Source organism: Lynx rufus, unplaced genomic scaffold (assembly GCF_022079265.1).
Source record: "Lynx rufus isolate CCGP_SWC_20201006 ecotype Redwood Valley unplaced genomic scaffold, mLynRuf1.p SCAF_1, whole genome shotgun sequence".
NCBI lineage: Eukaryota > Metazoa > Chordata > Mammalia > Carnivora > Felidae > Lynx > Lynx rufus.
The window spans coordinates 28,507,352-28,523,399 of record NW_025814823.1 but is presented as its reverse complement, the minus strand read 5'-3'; the positions used below and the strand labels follow the sequence as shown (position 1 = coordinate 28,523,399).

The following is a 16,048-nucleotide window of genomic DNA, read 5'->3' as shown; positions in this document are numbered from 1 at the left end:
GGATGCCTGATCAAGAAAGAAGCAAATCATTCCTAAGCTTACTCTTGTATGGAAAAGCAAAGGACTGTCCATTGGTGCTTTGAAGTGACAAAAAAAAAAAAAAAATACACTAGTACACAGTTTTGGGCACCTTCCAACACTCTGAAAAATCACTGATTTCTGCCAAACACCATGGCCTGAGACCAAGCATCCAAGCATGGGAGACAATCACCCACAATCCCGCAGAGAGAGAGAGAGAGAGAGAGAGAGAGAGAGAGAGAAGGAACCATTGGTTCACTTGTAATCATGTGACATTCCGCGTCACGTACTACTTGAATTGCAAGACATAGGCTCGTTTATTGAGTTAAAATTTATTAGAAATGTTTGTTTATCTTGCGGAACACTCACAGAACAAGTTACTTGCAGTCCAAGGTTTTACTATACTCTTAATCTGCTCTGAGAAAACCACTGTAAAAATATTAGTCCCTTAATCTGGGGTAGCTTTGTTGAGGTTCACTGCTTGCATCCCAGTGTTGAAGGCCACCACTGACCACTGGCTCCCATTGCCCTCTCTAGCCTGTTGGCCCCTGATCGCACATCCCTGAGGGCCACTGAATTGGGTGCTGGGCCGCCTGGTCAGCGTTCCCTTCATGTCTGTTGCCCCAGTTCCCAGCATTTTGCTTTGATTGATTTCTGATACTTGGTTCTTGACAGCCTCCTTCTGGGATCTAGAACTCTGACCTTGAATGTAAAGGGGCTGGGCACCTGCCACCACCCAGGTGAAGTCCACTGAACGTATTCTCAGGGATCACAAAAGCCCCATCCTTGGCTCTGCTCACTTGGTGGGAACCCCACAATTCACCAGTTTGAGTCACAATGAAATTTGTCATATTTTAACTTTTAGACCCAACTCTTCACCCTCATCTGGCCTAGAAGACATAGCCCTAGGCCCCTGTTATTTGCACTTTTCCTCTGCTTTATTCCCTAGTCTCAGTATACCTCTTTTTGTGCATTTAAGGATTTATATTTCCCTAAATATACTGATTTTTATTAACTTAAATATGATCAATTATTAACAATTTTCTTCTCTAAAAAGCAATAAATACTTATTGTGGGGAAAATAAGAACGTCAAAGAATATGCATAATCCTACCAGACATCAAAAAGAAAGAATAAATATCTGAGATTATGGAATCCACCTGCCTGAGAATAATCACTAAACACCTTGAGGTATATCCTGCCAAACTTCTTAAGACATATTCACATAATATTTACATTTTATTTATACATTGTATTTTAAAACCTACATTTTCTTTTCTTTTTTTTTTATTTTACATTTATTTATTTTTGATAGAGAGAGACAGAGCACAAGTTGGGGAAGGGCAGAGAGAGAGAGAAGGAGACACAGATTCCGAAGCAGGCCCCAGGCTCCGAGCTGTCAGCACAGACCCCGACGCGGGGCTCGGGCTCACAAACTGGGAGATCATGACCTGAGCCGAAGTCGGACGCTTAACCGACTGAGCCACCCAGGTCCCCCTAAAACCTACCTTTTCACTTGTATTTTTAGTATCCTTAGATTCACAGTCAACAAATGTTTAATTATTTTTAGATGTTTTTCTCTTGATATTGTGTGGGATGAGGGCAGAAGAATGAGATAAAATCATTTGTATAATTTGTACACTTAAGTTGTGGTCTGTAATAAACAGAAAACACCCCCCAGCACCCTGCTACATGAAGAACCATGAAGGGTGCTTTTGTTAAGGCAGCAGGTATAACAGCCAATGTGACCCACAGAGAGTTGGGTTTATTATGGCTCTTCTTTTTGTGTGCCCCACACTACTCTGATAAAGTGGAATGAGGGCTGCAGTTTCTATTTCTTGTCTTAGGTAGGTACAGTATTACTAAGATGTAATCTGTTTATAGACTTGCTTCAAGTACAATCCTTATTTTTTTTTAAGTTTCTTTATTTTGAGAGAGAGAGAGAGAGAACAAGCAGGGGAGGGGCAGAAAGAAAGGGGGACAGACAGAGGATTCGAAGTGAGCTCTGTGATGATAGCAGAGAGCTCCATGTGGGGCTTGACCTCACGAACCACGAGATCATGACCAGAGCTGAAGTTGGACGCTTAACCGACTGAGCCATCCAGGGAACCCTCAAGTACAATCCTTAAGCAGAGAATCTTTATCAGATTACTTCTTTGGGAAGTTTTGTTAGATTCCAGTATGCTCCATAAAAGATCTGCTCTGTGTTTCTTCAAAGTGAAGAGGACCCTATGCCTGCATTTTAGTTGGCTGTATTCCCCATGAATGATAACTCATGTCCTCCAGGTGCTGGGTCAGAGACGAGGAATATCCCTCTGTGAATATAATCTAACTTGAGAATGAACCTCTGGTCGCCGAGAAACATGACCCTGAAACTTACTGAGATCTACCATTATGGGAGATTGTATGTTCCAAAGAGGACTGCACAAGTATGTATGTCTCATCCGAAACGTTTCTCTTCGAGTGTTTCTGATACTCCTCCCACTGACAAGTTTGAGACTTGTACGTTCCATACCCTTGAAACTGGCCAGGGTTTTGCGACAACTCCAATTCATTTGGTGAAAGTGATGCTATGTGATTTCTGAGGTGAGGTCATAATAGAATATAGCATCCATCTGGCTTGCTCCCTCTTGCCACACACCTTGGGAACCCTGATCCTATATATAAGAAGTCAAATCAGATATCTTGAAGCCACCATACCGAGAAGAGTAGTGGAGAAGCCTATTAGAAAGAGTGAGAGAGACCTTAGGAGCCCCAGGCTGTGCCAGCCCTCATCTGTCTGAGTCTTCTAGCATCCACTGCTATTCACAGTGAGCCAGGACAACCTACAGCTCCCTGGCAGAGTCAAATGTAACACCTCATAGGGTGTGCATAACCATCACGGAAAACAAGTCCCATTGAAGAGGAACTCACAGCGAAACATCATAAAGCGCACAAGGAAACAGGCCACTCCATTTGTGACTCAGTAAGTGCAACAAATGGGAGAATTGATACTCTATTAACTATAGATATTAGAACAATTTTTAAATTATGTTGTTAATTTTAATTCCAGTATAGTTAATGTACATTGTTTTATTAGTTCCAGGTGTACAATATAGTGATTCAATAATTCTATGCCTTACTCATCATGATAAGTGCGCTATATTAGAACAGTTTGAAAGACTTTTAAGTAAATGTGTCTAGAATGTTCAAAGGGATAAAGGAAAAGGATAGACTAATACGAAAGTAAGATATTATGGAAAAAAGAACAGGTAGATTTGAAAAGAAAAGAAACAAAAATTCTAGAAATGTAAACAAATTAAATTCAATGTCCATTTTAAAGACTATATAATACAACTGCAAGGGGAATCTGAGCAAGAGAATCAGAGAGATCTGAGAAAATCACCCAAGGTCAGCATAGAGAATAAGAGGGGAATATGAAAGAAAAATGAAGACCTGAGAAAAAGAGAAACTCAAACTCCTATTTAATAGGAGTTCCAGAAAGATAAAATAGAGACAAAAAAATGCATGGGGTGGGAGTTGGGGTGCGAGGGAGGAATACTTGAAGCACATAAGGGCTGAAAATTGTCCAAAACTGAAGAAGGACTTGAGTCTTTAGGTTGAAGATGCATATCAAGTCCCAAATAAGATATCTAAAAAACAAATCCACCTAGACACAAATCACTAATGTAAACATCAACTGGGGGAAAAAAAGAAAATATTGTTACTATGGTGAAAAAAGACTCTATAATAAAGGAATAACAATGAGACCGACCAGACTTCCAATCACCCACAGTAGATGCCAGAAAGTCATGAAATAGAAACATCGAGGTGCTGAAGTCAATAATTGTCAACTTAGATTTCCTTAGCTGATGAAATTCTGATTCAAGAATGTGAGAGAAAATAAAATGAGAGTGATTATATGAAACATAGAATTTTACTAGCAGATATGATTAAAAAAAATACTAAAGAACATGCTTCACCAAGACATAAATTGAGCCCAGGAGGAGAGAATGGGATAAAAAGAGCAAATAGTAAGGAAACACACTGATGAAATATGTTGGGAAAATTAATTAAATAATTATAAAAGTAGTAATGGTGATGACTAATTTAGTAAAGAATTGAAAAATAAATAGGAAATTAAACAATGCTAGATAGCAATACATAGTTTATAGGAGGGGAATTGGGAGTTAAAGTATTTTATTTATTTTTGTTGCTTAAGATTATCTTTAAAGGAAGGAGTTAAAGATACTGATGGAATCTTGGGTGTTAGGTATAAATGTTAATATTTTAAAGGTAATCACTGAGGATTGAAATAAAAGGTATAAATTCCAAAACACTAGGAGTGTTTAGAAAAAGAGAGTAAATGAAAGAAAATTCAATTAATCCAGTAGAAAGCAAGAAAGGAGAAAAAAAGAAAGCAAAGAAAAAGAAAATTAAATAGATATGAAACAAGAAGGTGGTAATAAATCCAAAGAGGGTATTCATGATGTAAAGAGAATGCTAGTTTTTACTAAAATCTGTTTTCTGTCTTCCATAGTAATAGAGTTGTGGTTGGAACATGGCTGCCCAGATAATGGCTCCATTTTCCTGCTCCTTTGCTACCAGGTGTGACTAAGTAACTAAGTTCTGGCCAATGGGATATGAGCAAATGAGAAGTGTGTCACTTCTGGATCCAGGCCTTAAGAAGCTTCTACCAAGTAGATAAAGGCAATGCTCTGAGGAATGGAATAGAGATATGGAACAGAGGAACCACCCTGACAACCTGGACCACTTATCCTAAGACTGTTTCAGGAGAGAGAAATAAACATGTTTCAGAGGAGTCAGAGAGGAAGATCTCTTTCTTACAATAACCCTTTACCCTAATTAATACACATGATAAATGAAAACTGATTAAAATAAAAGGCAGACTCTCAGAATGAGTTAATAATACCGAAATTCAACTGTTTTTTACAAGACATACTTAAAACATAGTGACTAAGAATGGTTGGAAATAAAGAGATGAGAAGATATATACCAGGCAACCACTAACAAAAAGAAAGCTACGGTATCATGCAAAATAAATTTAAGGTGAAAAACAATGGACAGATAAACATGTAATGAATTTGCCTAGGCAACTGGATTATAGTCCTGCTTTGCAATTTATACAGTGAAACCTTGGGCAAATTGCTTTATTCTTGTCTAGTTTCAATTTCCATCTCTATAACAGTTGATATTTTATTTGCTGAAATGTGAGAATTAAATGAGATAATGATGGGAAACTGATTTTCTTTTTTTTTTAATTTTGTTTATTTATTTATTTAGAGCAGGGGAGGGGCAGAGAGGGAGAGAGAGATCCCAGGCAGGCTCTGCCCTGTCAGCACAGAGCCCAACTTGGGTCGGGATCTCACAAGAACCATGAAATCATGACCTGAGCTGAAATCAAGTGTTGGATGCTCAACCGAGGGAGCCACCCAGTTGCCCAGGAAACTGATTTTCTATAGCCTTAAAAGATGAAACTCAAATTCTATCACATAATTCATTCAACATTTACTGAGCACCTTTGATGCACCAGAAACTGTACTGAGAACTAGGAAGATGGAGATAAGTCAGTCATAATACTTGTCATCAGGGATATTATATGTTAAAAAATGAGTTTAATAAAATCTTCCAAGGCATTGCAATGGGGTAGGGGATGTGCATTGCATCTAGAGTGAGTGGCTAGTTCTAACCTGCAGCAGTGTCAAAAGATTTCATAACGAAGCGGCCCTTAGGTTGCATCCTGAAAGATGAGCAGGTGTTTTTGGACAGGCTGAGTAAGAGGAAGGGCATCCCATGAGAGAGCACAGCATAAAATTAAGTGGCCTTACAGGGAACTGCATGCAAGGACCTCAGAGTTGTTTGATAAGACTGGAGAAATAGGTACTGGCTAAGATACTAGGACTTCATCTTACAGGTAATGGGGAGTCTTTTGAAGGGCTTATCCAGGGAATGACCCACTCAGTTTTGTGTTTTAGAAGGCTTACTTTGGCCACAACAATGTGAGAGATGGCAGGGGTGAAGGTCCTACCAGCTTTGAGGCAGTGAGACTAATAAGGGGAGAAATGCAATGTTTCAGGGGCTTGAAACACAGGATCTGAAACCAGACAAGAACAGTGACATTGGAGGGAAGGTGATATACAGGAACCTCTGGTGTGTGGAGGGGGCAAATGGGAGAGAGAAGAAGGAACCTTGGACAATTTTCAGATTTCTCCTTTAGATAACTAGGTGGATCGTGAAGGTATTTATTGAGAGCATAAGACTACAGAGAAAAGCCAGCTGGCAGGAAAATTAACTTCTGTTTTAGTCAAGCTGAGTTTAAGGCCCATGGGATGTCTGGATAGAAATTTCTGGTAAGAAATTGGCTTTACAGAACTGGAGATCTGGGATAGGGGTGGACATTTATGAGTTATCAGCACATGGTTGGTAGTTGAAGTCATGGGTGCTGTGTGGAAAGACCAAGCAGTGTTAGAAACCGACCAAGGGCAGATTATTTAGCCACTCCAACATGTAAGAGGTGGCAAGAAGGCTGAGCATGAAACAGAGAACTTAGAGACGAAGTGTCATAGGGGCCAATGGAAGGGATAGTTTCAAGTCTGGTCCCCAATGACAAACACTGCAGATAGGTTAATTAAGAAGAGAATTGAAAATAAAAACAACAACAGTATACTTGTTTAGGGCCTTTTTAAAGCCATAAGTGACCTTTGTCAGGGTCACCTCGTGAAAGTTGGTCTGCAGGGAAGAATGAGTGGTAGATTAAGAAATGGATGTGAAAATAATGAGAACAGGTGTTTATCTCCAAAAGAGCTTGGCTGCGAGAAGGTGGGGACTGGATCAAGTAAGTGTTGTTGTTGTTGTGTGTTTTTTTAAATTTTTGCAGTTTGTTTTTAAAATGCGTGAATGTGTTTGACATGATTAAGAGCCCTGGGAAGATGCTGATAGAAGGAGCCTGAAGTCCAAGTTAGGGAATAACCTGTGAAAAGCCATTCTTGGCTTGGAACTAGATGGAAACCGATTTCTACGCCACAAAGATGATCAGAAACGCCATTTGTAACGTTGTTTTCAAAGGCTGGAGGAGGCGACTTGCCATTTACTGAGCACTCACTGTGAGCCAGTCCCTTTCCCAAATTTGAATGTATTGCTGGAATTGGGAGGCAGATCGACTCCGTAGCCTGTTCTTTCCACGAAACCGTTAATCATTAAACATGAGTAAAAGAAGCACTCCTTCAAGCTTCAACCCTCCTGCAGATGCTAACCCATCTGCAATCTCTTTAACATCACAGAGAATAAACCATCCCTGCACAGCTGGTTCAGGAGCGGCTCTGGAGTGCAGTTCCCTTGCTCTGTGGAAGTCGGTAACTGTCCAGTGTGGCTTCGTTCGAGCCTCGGCGCCCGGAGGAGGGGGAGGTGCCCGCAGCACCGGCAGCCGGCGTTCGGAGGGAGGCGGGCCCGGGCTGCAAGCACCGGGAGAGGGAGAGAGGGAGAGGGGCGCTGGGAGGCGTCTCCCGGGACTCTCAGCCACCGCCGCTCCCGTGGCCGGCGCGTCGGCCCGCCCAGCCCGGGCTTTCCCCGCCGCTCCCGGCGCGCCCGGCCGCGGCTCGGCGCCCGGCCCCGGGGACGGCCGCTCCTGCCCGCCGGGCCGCCCGGTGCCCGTGACCACCCGGCGGCCGCTTTCGGTTCCGCGCCTTATAAGGCCTGACAGGGGGGTCACGTGCGTCCCGGGCCGCCCGCTGGGAGGAGGGGGCGGCGGGGGGGGGGGAGGGGCGGGAAGCGGGGAGGAAAAGGGGAGGGAGCCGGGGGCGGAGGAAGGAGCGAGGGGCGGATTCTGTGGCCGTGGGAGGCGGTGGCAGCGGCGGCGGGGAGCGGACCGCTTGGAGCTGGACCGAGGTGGAGGAGAAGGAGGAGGAGGAGGAGGCGGTGGAGGAGGAGGAAGGGACCGGCGCGGGGGCGGGAGAGCGCAGCGCGGCGGAAGCCGGAGACGGCGGGAGCGCCGGTGGCTGGCCCCGGGCAGGAGCCGGGGCGGCGGCAGCGGCCGAGAGGACCGCGGCGAGGGAAGCGCATCCAGCGGCCCCGGCGGCGGCGGGGGCCCGGGTCCCCGCGCCCGGGCGGCCGGCGGGCGCGGGCGGCGCGATGGAGCCGCAGCACGTGCGCCCCGCGCCCGGCGCCCGCAGCCCGGCCTGGGAGGAACCGGTGGGTACAGCGCCCGCGCCCACCCCCTCCCGCTTCTCCTCTGCTCCCCCCCGCCCGGGCCGGGTTCCGTTCAGGAAATGGCCCGGGATGAGGTCCCCAGCTGCTTCCCAGCCGGGGCAGCGCTTCCTCCGCCGCCCGGGCTCCTACTCGCGCGCCGCCCGGAGCGCCTTTGTCCGGCCAGCGGAGGCTCTCCCCGTGGGGCCGGCCGCTGGCAAACCGCTGACGACGGCCCTCGGAGGACCGTTTCCGTTGCTCCATCGAATTCTCAACTTCTGACTTGATTTTAGAGCCGGAGGGAGGGGGGTTGGAGGAGGGAGAGGAGGAACCCGACGGTGGGGTCAGCGTGCGGGCCGGGAGGGACTGCTCTTCCCTCCTGAGACCGCGCCCCGGCCGTCACCTGGGCGCGCAGGTTCCTAAGGACCGCCGGCGGCGGAGGCTGTTCCCGGCCGGGAGCCTGGAGCCACGCCTCCCGCTAGCCGCTACAGCCCCGGCTTTTCCAGGGTTCAAGGGTTTTGGCAGGGATGGAGTGAGAAGCTAACCTTGATCTCGCTTCACTTGCAGCCCGGAGGTTGGGTAATTTTAGGGACCGAGAGGAGCGTGTGCGTGTGTTTTGTGTGTTTGAGGATAAGGAGGAGGAGACCGGGGGGCTTTGGATTTGTTCCCTCAAACTCCTCCAACTTCCTTCTTTCTTCTAATTCAGACAGTCAGAACCATCTCACATCCCTCCAGGGATTCTACCCCGGAATCCCCGTCTCACTCAGAGCTCTGTAATCCTGTGTGGGCTGCCTTTTCCCTGGCATCGAATTTTGGCTCTCCACGCCCTGCCTCGATGTTTGCTACTCCGTGTTGGGTGAAATTCTTGAGCCTATCTGGAAAGCCTCGTCTGAAATTTCTGGCCTCTCTGTTCAACGTGTTCGGATGCTCTTTTCCCAGGGACTCTGCGTGTCTGCTCAGGCTGGCCCCCTGCCTGTTAAGAGCTTCTAGGTCAGGTGCCAGGCTTGGTTTTCCTTTTTCTCTTCTGAGTATGTTACACCCTCAGCTCCTTTGCCCAAATACATTTCTCTGCCTCTTGTTTCCCGACCTTTCAGAAGTGTCCTTGGACTCTGATCCATCTGTATCTGCAGCTGTCTTTGCTTTTGTAAATTTGAACATGTCCTTAGGTTGGCCCATCTGCTCGTATTTCTTCTGTGGTTATCACTGGGGATTAAATTATTCCTGAAACTAAAACTACAGTTCAGTTTTGAAGTTTAAATCAAAGACCATTGAGAACTAAACTTACTGACCTGATTTTGTTACTTTTTTACTTTTAAACTTTCCTATATGAAGTATCTTTTGAACCTGGATGCTGTAAGCCAACACCAATCACATTGAAAAGTACCCTTTTAAGTTCATTTTGCTCTAGGGTACTGATGGCAGAACTACTTTGTGCCTAGAAAAGTAGAGAAAAACTTCTAATGTTGCTTTACTTAAAGTGACAAAAATGAAAACGCTCATGTATTAGCCTTTAAAACTAGAGCCCTAATAGGAATGTACGAATGAACCATGACACTTTATCCAGACTGCAGAACTGTCCTTAAAAAATTAGGTTTTTTTCTTTAAACACTGAAGCCCCTTTTATTTACTCAGCAGATATTTTATCCAGCACCTACTATGTCCCGGGACTGTTGGATATAGCAGTTAGCACAGACATTAATCTTTATATTCTCACAAAGCATGCATTCTTAACAGAACATCTTGTTTCATATGTTAGTAGTTGATATTCAGATAGTACAAAAAAAATCTTCAGAGGTCTTACATGTGTGGCACAAAATGATACTTAAGTGATTTTATTTGAAAACCTGTGGGCATACATGTATGACCACAAAGTCTAAGAGGAATTCTCATTTAAGTTCTTTAAAAAAAAAATGTTACCCAAATTTCTGAAAAGTGATGTGTAGGAGAAAAAGGGGTGATAAGTTAGGGAAAAAAGAATACTTAAATTTTAATTACTTCAGACCTTTGGATCTAAGGGAGGAAATACCAGCTGAATCTAAATATATATTGAAAGACACAAAATTCCTCAAAATCAGGGATTCTTCAGTGTCTCTTGGGTGATCCCCTTAAGAATCTCACCAAAGCTGTGGAGTCTCTCCCCATGATGTACCTATGCAACATGCCATATAAAACCAATAATAATATTTCAAGCAAACCAGAGTTCCTGAAGCCCAATCTGTGGATCCTCAAAGACCTTGGACTAAGGAACGTCTGCTTTGACTAGGAGTCCATTTGGCAGTTATTGAAGATCTGCTGTTTGATTGCAAATATAGGCAACTTTAATACTTTACCATAAAAGTATACTCATTTATATTTATAATAGGAACATTTAATATTGAATAGGAAATATTCACATTACACAGACCCTGAATTCTTCCTTATTGTGCATAATAGCATACCTGTAAGGATTTACTCTCCTCATTCTTTTTTTGATGAAACCTAAAACATGATGATATGATTCCATGATTCTACATGGATCTACTCAAAAGAGTAGACATAGTCTCAGGTACTGATGCTGAATAATAGTAAAGAGAACAGAACTTCTGGCCTGCAATGTACCCATGTCTGGAGTTGAGAGTCAGTTACTGGACTTCATGACATTTTTCATATTTGAAGATAAAATGAAATTATTTAGTTAAGTGAGGGCATTTAAATAAACAGCCTTATCATTCCTCCAGCCAGGGCATTGGGCCTGAAAGAAGATAAATGTTAACATTCAGGTTTCTGTGTATTTTCTTTAATGCTAGCTTTAGAATGCAATCAAATCATGGAAATAGAGGCATTACCTACATTTCTAATCAGTACGAAAATATTTCGGTGGTGGGAATAGATGGGTGGGAAGATACTTAGCCAAATATCATAGATGATATCCTGGGGTGGGGGTGAGGGGATGGGTAGTTTGAATTCTAGCCAAAACTTAAAAATTGTGGGAGTATTTACAAAGTAGTCCTTAGACAGTGATACTAGGATCCTAGGGTACATTTTACTTACTAAAATTTGTTTTTATTTTTATGTGGTTTTTGTCTAGTTGGCTCTGATGAAACTGTTCAAAACTAATGGAAAATTAGAAAAGTAGGAGTTCCAAAGGAAAAAGGGCAAAAATGTAAATGAGAGGCTATAAGCATATTTATGCGTTAGGTCTAGATGACAGTGGGTTTTGCCCTAGGCACAGGGATGACCATTGATACATGAAGTTATATCATGATTAATAGGAAATCTTTTTCATTCAGGTAACAACCAAGGACATTTTAATGGAGTAAAGTTTTGAATGTTAAGTTCCAAATATGTAACAGTATATTATGGAAAGTTTGAATGGAAGCAGGCCTGTACTTATTCAGCCAGCAGTGTTCTTTTTGCATGGTTTCCATTGATTAGGAATGTGCATCCTAGGACGTGACTGTTTGAAAGTGCCAACTTGGGTTCTTCAGTATATAAAGGTAGAGTTCTATGTATTTGTGATATAATGTTTAACATAAAAGCACAGAATATATGGGATTTAAAAGTTGCAAGTGGATATTAAACTCTTGTTTATAAGTAATGCTTAATAAGAATATAATTAAAAATATCTATCAGTAAGAATATGTTAATATTCATAAAGTTGTTATCAGAATGAGAATTGGCTGTGATTTATACATCTTGAGTGTAATAATTTTTATTTCTTTAAATGGGGCAGGAAGCCCTATAAAGTAGAAACCCAATTTAGTGGTAGCTTCTATTTCCCTTTCATCCTGAATGCAGTGTCTACATGGCTTATGTCCAAGTTTTTAATAGTGTGTTTGTGATATGTTATGTTCCAAACAAAGATTTCAAAGTAACAATAATAAAAGAAATATGTAAGACACATCTAAGAAATTATCTGAAAACACCAAGTAAGGAAAAAGTCAAGGGAATCTTGTCAATCAAAGAAATCATGCAATATACTACATATCTGAAATTTGTTTCAGCTGTCATTTTGAGCTACATTAAAATGGTTGAAAATATGGAGCTCTTGACATTGCTATTAGATTTTTAAGGGCAGTGAAGTGCATTGCAGGTATATGATATAAGGATTGGATATTCATTCTGGGAAGTTCTAATTTATAGATAAGACCTGAGAAAAATCTAATGGATTGGGTACCTTACATGAGGGATTACTTGAAACAATCTCAGAAGAAAAGAGGGTTTTCATGAGTTGCCTTTTGTGGGAAATGAAGTGACATTCCTTCGTTTGCCTACACAGTATTTTCACTCTGAGTGTCCTATAAACTGTAGAGCAGGGATAATTTATTTAGCCTGAGTAGGCTAAGACTGGCTATGCTTTCAAAGTCACCACCAAGTTTTAGAACTTGTTACAGGAGTGTTTGAAGAGCAGGGATAACTGATGGTAAATTTTTATGGAGTAATAAATACCTTTACTCTGAGGTATTAATTGCCCAGCTCTTGCACATGAAACTCTTAAGATATCTGTAAGCAACCAGTGTTTGAATGAGAATGAGAAATGTATTGAATCCTCTAATTCAGACCACAGAATGGGCATAGGTGTGAAAACAGTGTCAGTTTAATAGCCTGGATTCAGGAAAATGTTACTATACAAAACTTGAAAGCCTAAAGTATGAATAAAAACATAATTGACTAACTTTTGTATAACAAAAGTTGGTGCGGTACAGTGAGTAGAACATTAGAATAGCTAATCACATGGTTTTGACTTTGGCCCCAGCTCATGATTTTGGGCCTCACTTAACACTAAAGGAAGAGTCTGAACTAGGTTTATTCTTTCAAAAGGCCCTTTACTAGGTGTTCTTGGCTACACTTTCAAACCTTTGGACTCCTCACTGACCAAACAATTAGGTTGAGCTAAAGACCATTATTTTGATCACTTTTTCTCTTAAAGCATTCCCTTCACGACAAAATACTCTTTGTAGATATAGAATTACATATCTACAAAACCGTAAGGGCTCCAAGTTTATTTTGCCTAGCTCCTTCCCTTCCTAAAGAAGACAACTGAAGCTAGAGAAGTAGCTTCCATCAGTTAGTATTTCAAGGCATCAATCTCCTATCTTGGAAGATTCAAACCATCACATTTTACCTTTTAACGAACAGTGTGGATATACAGTATTGGGATTGAATATTGTAATTTATAACCTCTTAGAACTGTTTTGACATAGCAATCAAATTACTGGAAGATTTCAACTAAAAAAACCCAAAAAACAAAACAAAACCCCAATAGACATTAGTCTATTAGTTTTGACATAGCAAATTAGTTTTGACATAGCAACCAAATTACTGGAAGATTTCAACTAAAAAAACCCAGAAAACAAAACAAAACCCCAACAGAATGCTAGTTTGGAGGACTCTTAAAGGTCATGTCAACTGAAAGCTTGGAAAGCCATGTCAACCGAAAAAATAGGAATGGGTACTGAAGGACTTGAACACGCTTAAGAGATTAAATGCTTTACTGAAGTGTGAAGAGACTCCACAGTCTGGCGGGGACTTTTGCCCTACTTAAAAATACAGCTAAGTTTAGAGTTCTCTGTGGATGACAAGAGGAATCTGTCATTTTAGTATCTTCTCCCCCAAGTCCTCCCACACCTACAAGGGTTCTTTGACGCTGAGCATGCAGAACGCGCCGCAAGGCTGCTATTCCCGAGTGCCCGCGTAACCAGCTCACTTGGGACGAGTTGTGAGCTGTGGCTGCAGCCTGCTGATCCCGTTTCCTCCTGCTCTGGTCCGGGTTAGGGAGTGGCTCTCCCAGGACCTCCAATGTTTTCGTGCTCGGGCACTGGCGTTCACATGGCTTCAGTGCATTGTTTCCTTCCAGGCAGTCTCGCTTAGCGCTTCAGTTTAGACATTTATTTTGCATTCTGTGGTCTTGGGCTGCGTGTGCTCTCCAGTTTCTGCGCTCTCTCCACGCCCTTCCCAGTTTCCTGTTAGCCAAAGGGATCGCTCTTTCTGAACGAAAAGTTCTCAGAGCGGAGTGGAACCTCCCGGAAAATGCTCTTCTCTTCCGTGTGCGCCGGATGGAGGTGGGGGTGGGCCAGAAACTAAACACCGCGGTCGGGAGAGCTGAAAGGACCCGAACCCCAAGGCAGAGGCGGGAGAGGTATGGTTCATCAGAGATGCGCTGGGGGGTCGTGAGACTGACAAGGGGCAGCGCCCATCCATCTAGGGGGCGGAAGGGACTTTTATTCAGTGGGAACCGTGTGGTAAGGCCCAAGACTCGAGAGAGATTCTAGGTCTAGGGGGTGGCAGGGTGTACCCAAGGGAGTCGGGAGGAAGCTGTAGGTTCCCTTCTACTCCTAGGGCCGTTCTTGCCCCAGCGGCCCGTGAACCGAGGGAAGGAGGGAGCATCGCCCCTGCCCGGCCTGTGGAGGGTGGCTGCGGAGATTTCTTGCCCCCCGACCCCCGCCCTCCCGTCCATCCTGGGGAGCCCAGACCCCACAAGAGGTGGTAGGTTGCCCCTATCCCTCTGTCACTCCCATCCTCTCTACCCGCGCCAAGTCGTATTCTGGGTCAGGAACCCTGTAACGTCTCGAGGCTGGGTGAGCAGGGGTCCCAGGCGGGCCGGGGTCCGCGTCCCCCGTGCCCCACTGCGGTCGCCGCTTTGGCCAGAGCCCGGCAGAGGGGCCTGGAGGGCGGCCGCCGGGAGGGCGTCTGATCCCGCGCGACCCTTTCCCCGCGGGGGCGGCTGGGGGAGCGGAAGATGGCGGCTGCAGCCGGGCGCGGGGCTCTGGGCCCGGCTCGGACCGAGCGCACCCACTGACCGCTGCCGCCGCCCCCGCAGGGCGGTGCTGTGTCCCCGCAGGAATCGGAGAGGATGGCCGGGGCCGGCGGCCAGCACCACCCTCCGGGCGCCGCGGGAGGAGCGGCCGCCGGGGCCGGCGCCGCGGTCGCCCCCGCCGGTGCCTCGGCGGGGCCCGGAGACGATTCTTCCGACAGCGAAGCGGAGCAAGAGGGACCCCAGAAACTGATCCGCAAAGTGTCCACCTCGGGGCAGATCCGGACCAAGGTGAGGTCTAAGGGGAGCGCGGACGGCGGGAAGCTGCGGGGCGGGGAAAAGCAGCCAGGGCGCCCGGAGCGCGCGGAGCGCGCCGGCGATCCCGGGAACGTGGGCCACAAGGTGAGGGCGGGGCCTGGCCCGGGGGCGGGGCCCGCGGGAGCTGGACAGCCGCGCGGCAGGAAGGGATTCCCGGGCTCCGCGCGAGAGGCCGCGAGGGTGGGCTCCCGGGGAGCTCGGCGGCCGACGTGGAGGAGAGGGAACCAGCGGCTCGGCGGGAGCGTGGGAAAATGCTGAAGCGCTCTTGAGAGTTCCCACTCAGGGAACTTAAAAGGACTGTTTTATTTTTTTGTCCTTCCTGCGTGCAATGGTTGGGTGGAGTATGTGCATTGCGTAGGGAGCCCAGTGCAGGCCGACCAGCCTGAGTTGCAAGAAGCCCCCCACCTTTCCTTCCCGCGGGCCCAGACCCACTCCGAAAGGTTGTTTGAAGAGGTGACAGCGGACACCCCCCCCCCTTGCCTCCCGCTGCCCTTTGGAAGGCAGAAGCCGAGGCTTGCTGCCTGTGTAAATGATGTTCGAGGTTAAACACACCCTGCGCGACACAACAGCGAGCCAGGCTTTTGAGTCGTGGGTTCCTGCTAAGTGCAGAGTTCAGATCTTACCAGCGATGGTTAACTTAATGAAAATTAACCTCTTTGTGTTATGTGGACTTAGTATGTTGTGTTAACTCTTGTTTATGTAGCAGGTGCTTTTGACTCTTGACAAATCAACAAAGTTGATTTGTTTTAATTAGATCTTAAGCGTATACATAGCAAATGCTTATCACTGAAGGATTATT

General features: G+C 45.1%; 1 protein-coding gene across 3 annotated transcripts in view; it reads left to right on the top strand.

Moving 5' to 3' along the window:
- Nucleotides 1–8,160: 8,160 nt before the first annotated feature.
- Nucleotides 8,161–16,048, top strand: part of DGKH (diacylglycerol kinase eta) — a 177,323-nt gene continuing 169,435 nt past the window's right edge. Inside the window, exons 1-2 of one of the 3 annotated variants that reach the window (XM_047080318.1) lie at nucleotides 8,161–8,204; nucleotides 14,998–15,222. In XM_047080318.1, the coding sequence (XP_046936274.1) occupies nucleotides 15,031–15,222 (192 nt within the window). In that variant the 5' untranslated portion in view covers nucleotides 8,161–8,204; nucleotides 14,998–15,030. Of the gene's footprint in view, nucleotides 8,205–14,081; nucleotides 14,317–14,555; nucleotides 14,664–14,997; nucleotides 15,223–16,048 lie in introns of those variants that run through there. The other 2 variants (XM_047080309.1, XM_047080327.1) reach the window with 2 other exon arrangements.